Consider the following 13,690-nt stretch of genomic DNA (forward strand, 5'->3'; position numbering starts at 1 on the left):
GTATCGCCACTCTCAGCACTGGTCCTGAAGGGATCATCTGTCCTGGATTCCCTGTGTTTCCAGTTGCTATCCGTACCAGTGTACATCCTCTGGTCTAGCCAGATTAGTAAGGTAGAATTGGGATCATGATAGTGGGGGAGGAAGCATTTAGGAACTAGAGGAAAGTTGTATGTTTCATCATTGCAACACTGCACCCTGACTGGCTCCTTTCCTTCCCACGACCCTTCTGTAAGAGGATGTCCAGCAACCAAATTCTTTGTATCAACTGGGTTCCTTCAACACATAGAAGAGAGAATACTCTTTCGCCTTTTAATACATACGAGAGAAGGGAAATTGCATTAATATAAAGAACACACAGATCTGTACTTGAATTGATTACGAGTGCCTAAAGTGGTAACGCTTTCGATAAAAGTTGGAAAGGAAACGGCCTTCAAGTTCGCTTAGATTTAGAACAAAAACAAGGACCAACCACAGCCCCTCCCCCTCGGCTACTTCCGAGCCGGCTCCGGAAGGAGGTCGGCTGAGGAGGCGGGCTTTAATGTCCTTGCCCACTGATTGGTCAAACGGAACCAGCAGCCTCTGTGATTGGTCACCAGCACCGAAAGCCGCCGCCGAGAGGGGCACGTGGTTCCCTTCAAGTTTAGACGCCGTGCTCGATGGCGGCTGCGGATGCTTCAGTCGCTCGCAGCGGCCCTTCTTCCTGCCCTCAGATGGAAAGGAAGGATCACCCTTGGGGCGCTGCCGAGATACGGTGTACCCAGTGTGGGAAAAGAGTGCCCAGAATTTCTGGTGAGGAACCCCAAAGATTAGCCCCACCTGGGCTGCCCCTTAGGCCCCGCGCGGCCTGTTAGGCCTCGCCTCCCGCCCTCACGCGGACCCGAGCCGCCGGCAGCCTGACTGAGGCCGTGAGGTGACCTGTGGACGGGCCTTTCAAATGGCGGGAACGGTGAATCTCTGAGCGGTGCCCTGACAGGGAGCACCCCGCAGCTACGCGGAGGGACCTCGTCGCGCCCGCCTCGCCCTCCCCGGCCCAGCCGTTGCAACGGAAGCGCGTGTGGCTGTTGGCTGCCCACTGCAGAGCGCTCTTGGGGAGCGCGACCCGCGTTTCTCGACCAGGCACTGGGGGAAAGGTCGCCAGTTGCTTTGGGGTCTGGAAGTAACGGGTGTTGGGATGGCGTGAAGTTCACTTGGGATAACAGGCCGACCACGTGAAATGCTCCCGAGTTAATGAACATCCCAATCCGGTTCTCCAACATGTGGCTGCGTTGTGAGCACCTGGCAGATATTTCACTTGGCGGGTGGGGGTGGGGAGTGGCGGGGTAGAGGGTGGATTTAAGCTTTCCTTAGCATTAAGGGGATGATTACACAGTTCGGCGATAGTGTACATTTTGGGGGTAGTAACAAGAGGATTTGATATTCTCCCTACCCCCCCTCTCCTCCAGTTCTTTTTTTTTTTACCGCCCATTCCCTTTTATGTGTTGTCTCACAAAAAAGCCTTTTAAAGTGACAACCCTCGAAGTTACATAGCTAAGGCCAAAAAAAAAGGAACGTTTACTATGTAAATTTCATAGTCTGCTTCCAGAACCAAACTGACTGCTGGCCAACTCTTGGAGACCATATAGGACAGGTGGAATTGGCCCTTTGGGTTTCCATGCTTGTTAAAATCTTTCACAAAGAAACTTATGCCAACGTGTGATTCCGACTCACAGTGACCCTATATAGGACAGGGTAGAACTGCCCCTTTGGGTGTTCAAGACTAACTCCGCCCCCCCCCCCAAAAAAAACAAAACCCTATTTTATTGGGAACTAATACAGATATATTGTTCTCTAGTTCAATCACATCAAACAGTATTGTACAATTGCTACCACAGTCAGTTTCAAACATTCTCTTCTTCTTGAACTTGACATCAGCTCCCCTTTATGCCACCCCACTCCCACTCAGCAGCCCTTATTTTACTTGCTGTCTCTCTAGATTCATCAATCCTGGGTTTCATATATTGAAAAACAGATAACAAAAAATTCAAGAGGGTTACCCCCACTGACAAAACATATCTCAGATAAACCCTAATATAGAGCAACAAACAAAAACCACAGAAAATGTTGAAAACCAGACCATGCCCAATGTGCATCAATCCGTAGGGGGTGATCAACTGACAAGGTTTTAACCTTTCAAGTCAGATTGATCCTTTTAATCTCAACTTTTTACAGAAGTAGAAAGCTTTTATCTGTCTCCTGAGGAATGGCTAGTGATTTTGAACTGTTGACCTTGTGGTTAAATCTTTAAGCCAGTGGTTCTTAACCTGTGGGTCGTGACCCCTTTGGGGGGGTGATGTTGAACGACCCTTTCACGGGTAGCCTAAGAGAACCATCGGAAAACACCTATTTGTGCTACTGAGGGTGTGAAATAATGCTAGCTTTGTGAAATTGGGAGTTATTCACATAATTGTGTGTATGTATAACAATAGTAGCATCTGACTTCTATAATAGAGGGCCTTGCCAATATCATAGAATCTATGATCTATCATAGAATCTATGATATAGATCATCATAAGCAAGGGATGTTCATATAAGATCTTCCCAATGCTTTATGTTGGTCCACTCTGTCCCCTTTACATAATTAAAAGGGTGAATTTGAGCATAATATCAAGTAGAATGAACATTGGACTTAGAAACACAACTAAGTTTATCTGGATTATACCATTTACTTGGCCAAATCACTGAATATTTTTCATTTCCATATTGAGTATAATACCCCAGCCTACTTAGCCATGATATTTACAAAGATCAAATGAAATATAAATATAGTGGGTACCACATAAAGGCACATATTAAAGAGTTCTACCTGGTTTTTCATTTTGAGTTTCTCGCCACCTGGTCTGTGTAGTTTCTCCTGAAATTTTTTAATAACTCACCCATTTCTGAGAAATTAGATATTTCTTCTGATACAGTATAATCTCCCTTGAAACTCCCCCTCAAGTCAGTAGGGCCCATTCATTGTAACCAAACTACAAGAAATTTTAATTAACAATTTCATCAACAGGTCATCACCATGAACTTCAGTGTGGACACACCTTTTGTGAACAGTGCTTGTTGATAACCGAAGGATACAGCACAATTGTATGCCCCAATTGTGAGGTAAGTTACAATTCTTCATAATACATGCATTGCAGTTTAATGTTAAAGGTAAAAAATGTTGGAAAAGTAAAGCATATTTCTAGTTGGAAACTAAAAACATGATTTGTTTTGGGGTGTCTTTTTTTATTTGTTTGCTGCTGAATCTAAATGAAGGTGCCTAATGAGCAAACTTTTCCTGTCCATTTTACACTTGTGACCAAGGATACCGAAATGTTAAAGTCATAACATCTATGGGTCCATATGGTTTGAGTCTTTTCAAGGCACATCTCTTGGAAAATAACTCTTTTCTTCCTTTTTATTCTTCCCCATTTTATTCTTAATCCTGCCCCTCTCTTTCCTCACCTTGCTCTGCAAGCAAATCTTGAGCTCCCTTACTCTCCTAATCTTCATGTGTCATTAGACTGAGGTCTGTAGAGAGGCCAGAGTGTCAGAAAGGCATACAATCAGCAGCACCAAAAATAGTACACCTGCCCAGAGTTCAAATCAGTATCAATCCATAAAGTGAATGCAAATTAAGGATTCCAAATCAAAGTACTGAGAGGACCCTTTGCATGTACTACAGAAAACAAAGGTCGTTTGACTTTTATAGCATGTTCTTGCAAAGTATTAACCTGTAATAATTAATCTATATATTTTTTAAGTTCCACCTACATGATGAGAGCATGAGGATTTATATCGGGTTTTGGGTTTCTTTCCCCTGTCTCCATGTGACAGATAATTGATGTGTAGACCGAAGATCCCATTATTAGTTCTGTCACCCTAAGCTTTTACATATATAAGCTATAAAGGCCAACAAGGAGCGTAGAAATACCAGGAAAATTAGGGGAGGGTAGGGGGGAGAGGAAGAACCAATCATAAGGATCAACCCAGAACCCCCTCCTAGGGGGAAAAATAATAGAAAAGTGGGTGAGGGGCGATGGAGAATGATATAAGACATGGAAAAAATAATCTATAACTTATCAAGGGTTTGTGGGGGGGAGGGGGAAAATGGGGAGCTGATATCAGGGGCTCAAGTGGGAAAAGAATGCTTTGAAAATGAAAATGATGATGGAGGCATATGTGCAAATGTGTTTGACACATTGGAGGAATGTATGGATTGTGATAAGAGATGTAAGAGTCCCCAATAAAAGTATTTTTTAAAGATATAAAGAATGCCTGCTTTGTCTTACTCATTGGATGGTAAGAATCACATCTGAATTTTGTTAAAGTTTTCTACCAGGGGTAAGGCCATTAAGAAAGGTGTTATAGCTAGCTAATCATAATTATTTAAGTATGGGTTACTGGTTTGCAGGAAGACAAATGTTTAACAACCTTTGGGGGAGGAGTGATTTCTAATCTAATGGACTTAAACCCTCAAAGGTATAGCATAGTTAGGATTTTGGATAACTTAGATAGAAATATATATATATACACACATGTATAATGTGCTTACAACATAGTAGCTTTACTTTACTTTTACTGTATTTAACTGGAAAAGATTTATATAACAAAGTCAAGTAACAATTTATTTCTGGGTTAGGAAGTGACACTGGGTGCAGGGTGCAGGGTTCTGTTTTGAGGGGCTACTTGGAATGCGACTTCAGTGCTCCGAGGTTTGTCTGGGATTCTGGTGGTACAATCGCCTTTCTCTACAATCTCAGTAATCCAGGCTTACGCTATCTTTACCATATCCAGGGCTGTTATCCCTGCACAGAACCTGGTGACTTGCTCACACAGTAAACAGAGTAGAAGCCCCTCTGATGTCTCTGGGAAGGACCCCTGCATGTAGCTAAGCATATTTCCACATACTGGGGTTTCATTGACACAAGCACCACACCCTAAATTCTTTAGTGGCTCCAGAAATAATCCAGAGGTTGAATACTGTTTGGCCACCTGTTAGATGCCTTGGTGCCTCTGCTGTATCTTTAAAACCCTTTATAATTCAGGGTCTCACTATCCCTTCCTGTCAGTCATCTTACTGCCAATTCCAAGGCACATCAACATGTTGTCACATTCTGTGATACACACTGTGTAGAGGGCAGGGGGACATTGGCACATGTGTACGGGTTTTCTACAGAGGGGTAAATGTCATCTGTGACCTGGCACAAGGCAATGGGTATCTTTTCATTATTTTTCTTGGGGTTGAGTGGCTGTGGATAATAGGTATCTTTCATAGTTTATAGTTTATTTTTGTTTTTAACTTTTATTATGAATTGGGTGAAGGGTTACAGAACAAATCCATTTTCGATTCAACAAAGTTGTATGGATTTTTGTAACGTTCCTATGTTGTTTATGTTCTGTTAAATTAATAATAACTTCTGAATTTTGTAAAACAGGATGGCAGATTTTTTTCAAGGATAGTATCATAATATTCAGAAATACACTTATTGCCTTATTTCAAAAATACTGAGTCTAAAACTGTTGCGCTGTGAGAAAATGATTTTGTTGATCAGTCCTCTGATCGACAGATAATTAGTACCTGCTAAAGCCTCCCATTTATTAGAACTATTATTTATATGAAAATTAAAGATTTAAATTAGAAGAAAATATAAATTCACTTTTATTGGGGATGTCTTAGAATTTCATAAGTCAGATTAAAAACTTCTTAAATATAATCATTTTTCTCCTTTACAATCAATAAGAAAAAACTCACCAAAAATAAAAGTTAAATGATAAGCTAGTGGAGAGAAAAAGAAAAAATAGAAACCTCTGTTACATACGGTACAAGATAAGGCTATTTATATGATTTTTAACTGAAACCTTTCATATTTTATTTGCGTTTTTATGTTTACATATAATTTTTAAAACACTCTAGAAAAAAATGTATTAGATCTGCTGATAATACCATTAACTTCTTAACTGTTAATTCTCAAGCCAAAGAAAGTGAGGGGTACAGGAATTAGGATGTTTGCTGTACCCCCCCCCTGAAATTTCACAGAGAGCCTTTATAAGAAACTACTGGGGTTTGTCAAGAGCAATCCTTTTCTTTAACAGACGAATGACCAAGATGGTACATACTGAAAATTCCTAAAGAACCCACTTCTCCCCTACTGGAGATTAATGTTTTGCAAAATGAGAGACAGTAGTATACAGTAGCCTGTTCAGTATCAATTTTCTTTTCTCATGAGAGTTCCCTATGTTCTTTTAATGATTGTATACAAAATCATGAGGCGTTCTACTCCTGCAAAGAGTTACGGGAAAACTGCACGTTTTAAAATTAGGAAAGATGTGTCATGGTTGTATCTTCTCACCATACCTATCCAACCTGAATGCTGAGTAAATAATCAGAAGAATCCGGTGTCAGGATTGGAGGAAGGCTTGTTAACCTGACATGCACATGACAACTTTGCTAGCTGGAAGTGGACTTGAAGCACTTGCTGATAAAGATCAAGGATTGCAGCCTTCAGTATGGATTATAACTCAATGTAAAGAAAACCAAATCCTCAACTGGACCATTAGGAAATGCCGAGATAAATGGGGAAAATCGAGTCTTTCTTGGATCCATGATCAGTACTCATGGAAGAAGCAGTTAAGAGATCAGAGGGTGCATTGCGTTCAGTAAATCTGCACAAGACCTCTTAAAAGTGTTAAAAATTTTAGCAAGTATGTTTTTCAGGGTGTTACTTTGAGCATTAAGATGCATCTGACCCAAGCCATGGTATTTTCAATTCTTCAGAGTGATCAAGTGACTTTCCTATAGCATTTAGTGAATAATCTTTGCTCCATTTAATTAAACCATCACGTATATTCTTAATAACTTTCCGTGTGTGTGTATACCTCAAAACTCAATCACTAATAATATATAATAAAAAGGTTCCTAACATTTTTAATTAAAAGATAGTGGAATTTCTTTCACAGTTTTTAAAACTTCTTGTATATTTCAAGGCTCTGATAGACTGATTTATTCTCCTGGGGCGGGGGACAACTATTGGTTTCAACTGCTAAGCTTGCAGTTAGCAGCCCAATGCATGTCTCTTTATGCCACCATGGCTCCTATAGTGTCTAAATTAGAAGAGTTTTAATCTTACTGTCAGGCAGGATAAATCTCTGCTTGGGTATTTTTTTTTTTTTTTGCTTTTAAGATATAGGATTTTTATTTTCTCCCAGTTCCCACAGGCTGGAAGTCCAAACTAGGGTCTCAGCCCTGTGGGTGCCTTGTCAGCAGCCCTGGGTGTGGCTGGGATGGTGGAGGACCCCCATGTGGCCTCTGCCCTCCACACGTGGCCTCTGCCTTCCCCTTGTAACTCAGAAGAGGAGGCGGTGTCAGGCTGGCTCTGTCCTGGCACCTGCCCTCTGCCACCCTGTCCTCATTCGCATAAGGAGAGCCCACAGGTACAGGGACCAGGAATTGGACACATATTTGGAGGGGCCACAGTTCGGTCCACGACATGCATTCAAGGTGACCCCGGCCATCTGCTCACTCCTCCACAGGAAGCCTGGTGGCATGGTGGTTACTCACTGGACCACGAGCTATAGGGTCAGCAGTTGAAAACCACCATCCGCTCCACCGGAGAAAGACGGGACTTTCTACGCCTGTCAAGGCCACAGGGGCAGTTTCCCCTGTCCTGTTGGGTGGCCACGGGTCGCCATGGACCAGCTGGCGGTGAGTCTGCTGGCCATGTGCTGATCCCAGGAGTCACACCACCACTCAGCCTCCCTGAGACCCCTTAGGCAACAGCACCCTGGTTCCAGAGAGCGTCCACCTGGCTGCAGACAGAAGAAAACAAGGGTCTGAAAACTCAGGCTCACGGCCATCGAGTCCACGGTGACTCACAGCCACCTTCCAGGACAGGGCAGAGCTGCCCCGGTGGGTTTCCGAGGCTGTAGCTCTTCTCTTGAGTAGAAAGCTTCGTCTTGCTCCTCTAAGAAGGGTACACTCATCCCCAAAAGACAGCCACCTCGTGGGAGCATGGGAGTGTGGAAGCAGGCCCCTGCCCTGTGAGCCTTCAGCTCCCCATCCCTCCCCTCCCCCGTCTTCTAAAGAGGCTCTCCTTGTGGCCAGGGCTCCTGGTGTGATGGACCAGGCCTCCTTGAGACCTGGAGAAGGCCAGGAGCCAAGTGGGTCTCGGAGGAAAGGTCTTGGAGAAGATGGAGCGAAGCAAAGGGAAAGGGCGGGGGGTGGGCACTCTGGGCTGGGGAGCAGAACAGGAGGAGATGGAAGGCAGGACTTCCCAAGGATCTCCCAAGGACTAGAGAGCGGGAACCAGTTCTAAAGGGTCTTCTGAGGAGTCCTGGTTGGGGGGTGGAGGAGGGAAAAAACGGTCTCTTCTTGACCCCCTCCCAGGTGGCCAGTCAGGTCAGAGAGCTCCGGAGTCTGATTTCAGGATCGGCTTCGTGTCCTCCTGGAGATGACCCTCCAGTTTCCTGTGCAGGAGCACGTCCCCCACACTGAGGCATCAGGCTTCCCAAGACTGGGTGGGTGGTCTACCGTTTCGGATTCGATCAGACACAGCCTGGATGGTGCGTCCGTCCGTCCCCATCTCTCCTTTCTCTTGGATAAAGTTGGTTTTCGCCCCACTGCTGTAATCTTGCGATGATCTGCCCCTAGCGCGCGCGCGCAAGGAGTCTCCAGGAAAAACCTGCAAGACGGCGCTTTGGGTTTTGCTGGCTGCTTGCCTTTTGGTTTTGTGCGGGGAGACCGGGAAGTAACTTGAATGTCTGACGCCATCGGGGGGTTGGACGGAGGCCTGCTCGGGTATTTTTAAAACTTCTCTAATTCTTGCACAATTTGCTTTTCCATATGAACTTTAAAATTACTACATCATTGTATATTAGATGAATAGACCTTTTAGGATAGTACATCTTCCTCTCCAGGAATTTGGCATGAGTTTCTGTTTTATCAAGACTTCTGGCTATAACTTTTTTTTTTCTTGTTAAGTTTCTACGTATTTTAGAATTTTAAACATTTTAAAATAGTATAAAATTTTATAGTAAATGGGTAAGCATTTTGTTCAGGGTGTAAAAGAATGAGGCATTGTAATTGCTTTAATACTCAGTTTAACTAATAGTTGCCAAATTACCAGTTTCTGCCAAAAATTAAAATAAGGTGAAAAGCTTGTGTAAGCACAATTTTTTTCTTGTTTTTAGAAAGAATTTTAAGATCTTTTTGGTTTTGTCATCTGGAAGTTGCCAGTTTGAAAAGGACTTCATGACAGCAGCACCTAACAGATAAATGACAAAAAAGTATAAGCTTTATCTCTGAATGGGACATCTATATACTTGATTAGATTCTGAATAGTAAACAGAGCTTCCTGAATGACCTTCCAGGTTCTTAAAAATCTTATTTTGTCCAAAGGTTGCTACAACTGTAAATACGAGACAGGAAGACAACCCAATAGGTGAATGTATGAAAGAAGATTCTTTTATGGAAAAACTGCAGCCTGAAATGTATGTCTTGTGTACACTTAAATTTTAGTATTTAGCGTTTAATATGTTTCTGAAAGAATAATTTTACTGATAAAAATCACACTCTTAGATATGTGATTGTAACCCATTTCTTACAAAGTGATCTTTTTTTAATTAAAAGATAATTTTTATTGGTGCTCTTACAGCTCTTATAACAATCTATACATCAATTGTATCAAGCATATTTTTACATATGTTGCCATCATCATGTTCTAAGCATTTACTTTCTATTGAGTCCTTGGTATCAGCTCCTGTTTTTCCCTCCTTCCCCTCTCCCACCTTAGTGACTCCTTGATAAATTGTTATTATTTTCATATCTTACATTGACTGCTGTCTCCCTTCCCCCACGGTTTCTGTTGTTCATTTCTTGCGTGGGGTCGAGAGGGGCGGTTATATGTCAATCATTGCAATCTGTTCCCTTTTACTCTCCACCTTCCCCTTACCTTCCTGGTATTGCTACTCCCATTCCTGTTCCTGGATTCCATGTGTCCTGAGCATTTATGTACAGAGTGATCTTTAAGTTTGGTAATTTGTCTTAGCTGTCAAGGTAACAGACTCCCAACTCCTTAAGAAGCAGATTTTGTTTGTATTTATTTAGCCATTTAAAAAAATTTTTATCTAGCTATTTTTAAAGAACCTTTTCTTGTGAATTACTTGAACATTTACAGAGCAAATCTATATTCCATCCAGGATTTCATGCACATTTTGTGTCATGGCATTGATTGCAACCACACACGGCAACATCCCTTATCCCACTTCCTCCTTGTTTTTCCTATTTGTATTCCTCTTCCTTTCCTAACTCTTCTGAACTTTGTCCTTGTGCTGCCCTTTTGATCCCAAGTACCTTATTCTAGGGTGTTCCTATTTCACAAGGGTTATTGTTTCCCCTACTTCACAAGGATTATTGTTTCCCCTATAAAATTTTCTACCGCTTAACTGAAAATTGAGACCTGAGAGTAAGTTCATTTCCAGACCTAAAGGATGACCAGGGACCATAGTCTCGGGAATACTACCAGTCTCTTTCAGCCCAGTAAACCTGGTCTTTGTATTTTTTTTGTAATGAATTTGAGTTTTGTTTAAAATATCTTTCCCACTCTATTCAGAACTTCATAATGTGAACCTACTAAAGCAATTGGTAACAATAGCTGGGCACCATCCAGTTCTTCTGGACTTTATGTAAACTGATGTTCACTGGGGTCCATCTTCTTCACTCTCCCATCCTCTAGACAAGGAGAGACCAATAGCTGCACCTTAGATGGTTGCTCACAAGCTTTTTGGAACTCGAGTCACTAAACCCTAGAAGTAGGATTGAGAACATTATCTTCATGAACTGTAGTATGTCAGGTGACCTTGGGTTCCCATGGTCATAGTTTTGAACCCCTAACTTCAGCAAGTTTGCCTTATTTAAAATGCAAAAAGGAGTACAAAGATTATCACACCAAGATGAGCAAAGCTCTGAGGTGACATAACTAGCAAAAATTAATAGTGTTGGAGAGAGGTAGCTTTGGAGGTAATTTTTAAGAACTATTTCTCTCAGTGGAGGATATTGGTAAGAGTTGTCTTGGCAATATTATAATAGGAAAAGTAATCACTTTAAGGTGGTTTTATTTCTCCCAGTTCTTCCTTAAGCCTTTGCACATGTATTTATCATTGTTCTTTTTTGAATGAGTAATAAAGAGTTTTTCTCTTGTTATTATTTTGAAACAAACCTCAGCTAGAATCAAGCTACCTGTATTTGGGGGTGTTTATTGCACTGTAAATCTGTTATATTTTCATTAGGTGCCTTCTAGCTGTTTCCAAAATACAAGACTCTTGTAAAACAGAAGGAAACACTGCCTGGTCGTGTACCATTCTCCCAATAGTTCCTGTGTTTGCGTCCATCTTATTGAGGGTCTTCCTCTTTTTCTGTGATCCTTACTTTACCCGTATCCTGTATTTCTCCTGGTGGGACTTGTCCTCTTGATAACATTTCCCAAGTATTTGAGATGAAGTCTTGCGATTCTGGCTTTTAAGGAGCATTCTGGCTGTGTGTTTCTCTTTATGACTGAGTAATATTCTACTTTGTGTGTGTGTATGTACACACACGACTGTATGCATATTTTGTCCATTAATCTGTGGGTGGGCACTTAGACTGTTTCCATCTTTCGACTATTGTAAATAATGCTATCATGAACATCTGTGCACAACTATTTTGTGCATCTGCTTTTAGGTATATACTTAAAATTGCTGACTTATATGATAATGCTTTATTTAACTTTTTGAGCCTGTTTTGAGTCTGTTTTCCACAGTGGCTCTGCCATTTTACAATTTTACCCGAAATACTTAAGGGTTCCTCTGTCCACATTTTCACCAACACCAGTTATTTTCCTTTTTTATATCATAGCCATCTTAACTGAAACAACTCCACTGCTGTTAAGTAGTTTCCAAGTCATATCAATCCTGTACAATAGAGTAGAACTGCACTATAGAATGACTCCTCCATCTGAGGCTTTTACAGAAGAAGATGGCCTCACCTCTGTCCTATGGAAGCAGCTTGTGGATTCTACCACCAACCTTTTTGGAAAGCAGCCCAACCCTTAACCCAGTGAAACACTAGGGCTGGGAGTGAAATGTGTTCCAAATTAACACCTTATTGCAGTTTTAATTTGCATTCTATGAATGACTGATGTCCATGTACCTTTTCATGTATTTACTGGCCATTTGTATTTCTTCTTTGATGAAATGTCCAAGTCCTTTGCCCATATTTTGATGAGATGATTTCTCTTTTTTGTTAAGTTGTAGTTCTTTATATATTCTGGATATTAAACATCTATATCAAGTATGGTTCCCTAAATTTAGTCCCTAAATTTCCCTTTGCTTATAAAGCCTCTTGATGAGCAAGATTTAGTTTTGATAAGGAAGGTCCGTATATTTATTTCACTCTTTTCCCCAGGAACTACTAGAGAGCTAGATGAAATTATCTTGACTTTTTACAACATAGAACAGATTAAATCAGATTGTATTCTTGTCTCTGCCCAATATCTAATAGAGTTGCAAAGTAGAATTTCACTTCCAGTAGTAGGTGAATCTATCTGAACGAGAAAGAACTAAAATTTGTTCCAATTAAGTTCTGAATGTCCAGTATACTTATTGGAGAAACGTTCTAAGTGACATTTGATTTAAATACAGTTGTGTATGATGCGAAAGAGGGGGGTTGGAGTGGAGACCCAAAGCCCATCTGTGGGCAATTGGACATCCAACAAGGAAGGGACGATTTCAACCAGAGTGCAGTATAGCACTGACGAAACACATATCATTCCTCTAGTTCCTGAATATTTCCTTTCCCCCTACTCCCCAATACCATGACCCAGTTCTACCTTACAGATCTGGCTAGACCAGAGTACACACATTGGTACAGGTAAGAGGTCTGACACTTGGAAACCAGGACAGCTAAAACCCTCAAGAACAGTAGTGGGAATAGTGATAGCATGAGGGTAGGTGGGCGGTGGGGGGGGGGGGGAACCCATCACAAGGTTGGGTATATAGTCCCACCCCAAGGGAGAAATGTGAGTGAAGAGAGACAATGGACAGTGCAAGACATGAAATAATAATTATATTTAATTAACTCACCACTAATGTGATGACTGGAACTGATTCTCTTTGCTGAGGTGTGTGATGTTAGCTGGTGTTGGTGATTTCATGGGCATTATAAAGCCTGTGGGCTGGACATTTCCCACCCCTAGTATAAAGAAATACTTGGTCTAATACTTCTCTTTATAAAAGTGACACTCAAACATCATAGTTTCTTCTATCAAGTATAATATACTTATTTAGCAAATACTGTTTACCTAAGGGGCCAGCCTAGGTGGTATATTGAGTTAACCAGAAAGTCAACAATTCAAATCCACCAGCCCATCAGGGGTGTAAGATGAGGGAGTTTGCTTCTGTAAAGATTTAGTTTTGGAAATCCTATAGAGCAGTTCAACGCTGTCTTACAAAGCCACTATGAGTTGGGATCAACTGGAGAGTGATGAGTTGGGAAATATTTATTGTGTGTGAGGCAATATGAAAGAACCTTGGTAGCACAGTGGTTTTATTATGGGGTTGCTAACTACAGAGTTGATCATTCAAACCCACTAACTGCTCTGAGTGAGGACTGTGAAGCTATCTAATCCCTTAAAGATTTAAAATC

General features: G+C 41.5%; 1 protein-coding gene across 1 annotated transcript in view; it reads left to right on the forward strand.

Moving 5' to 3' along the window:
- The first annotated feature begins 656 nt into the window (after window positions 1–656).
- The window catches only part of RNF17 (ring finger protein 17), a 103,755-nt gene continuing 90,721 nt past the window's right edge, over window positions 657–13,690 (forward strand). Inside the window, exons 1-3 of the mRNA XM_075563563.1 lie at window positions 657–789; window positions 3,041–3,135; window positions 9,410–9,501. Coding sequence (XP_075419678.1) covers window positions 657–789; window positions 3,041–3,135; window positions 9,410–9,501 — 320 coding nt within the window. The remainder of the gene's footprint in view (window positions 790–3,040; window positions 3,136–9,409; window positions 9,502–13,690) is intronic.

The sequence above is a fragment of the Tenrec ecaudatus genome, chromosome 11 (genome assembly GCF_050624435.1).
Source record: "Tenrec ecaudatus isolate mTenEca1 chromosome 11, mTenEca1.hap1, whole genome shotgun sequence".
Lineage (NCBI taxonomy): Eukaryota > Metazoa > Chordata > Mammalia > Afrosoricida > Tenrecidae > Tenrec > Tenrec ecaudatus.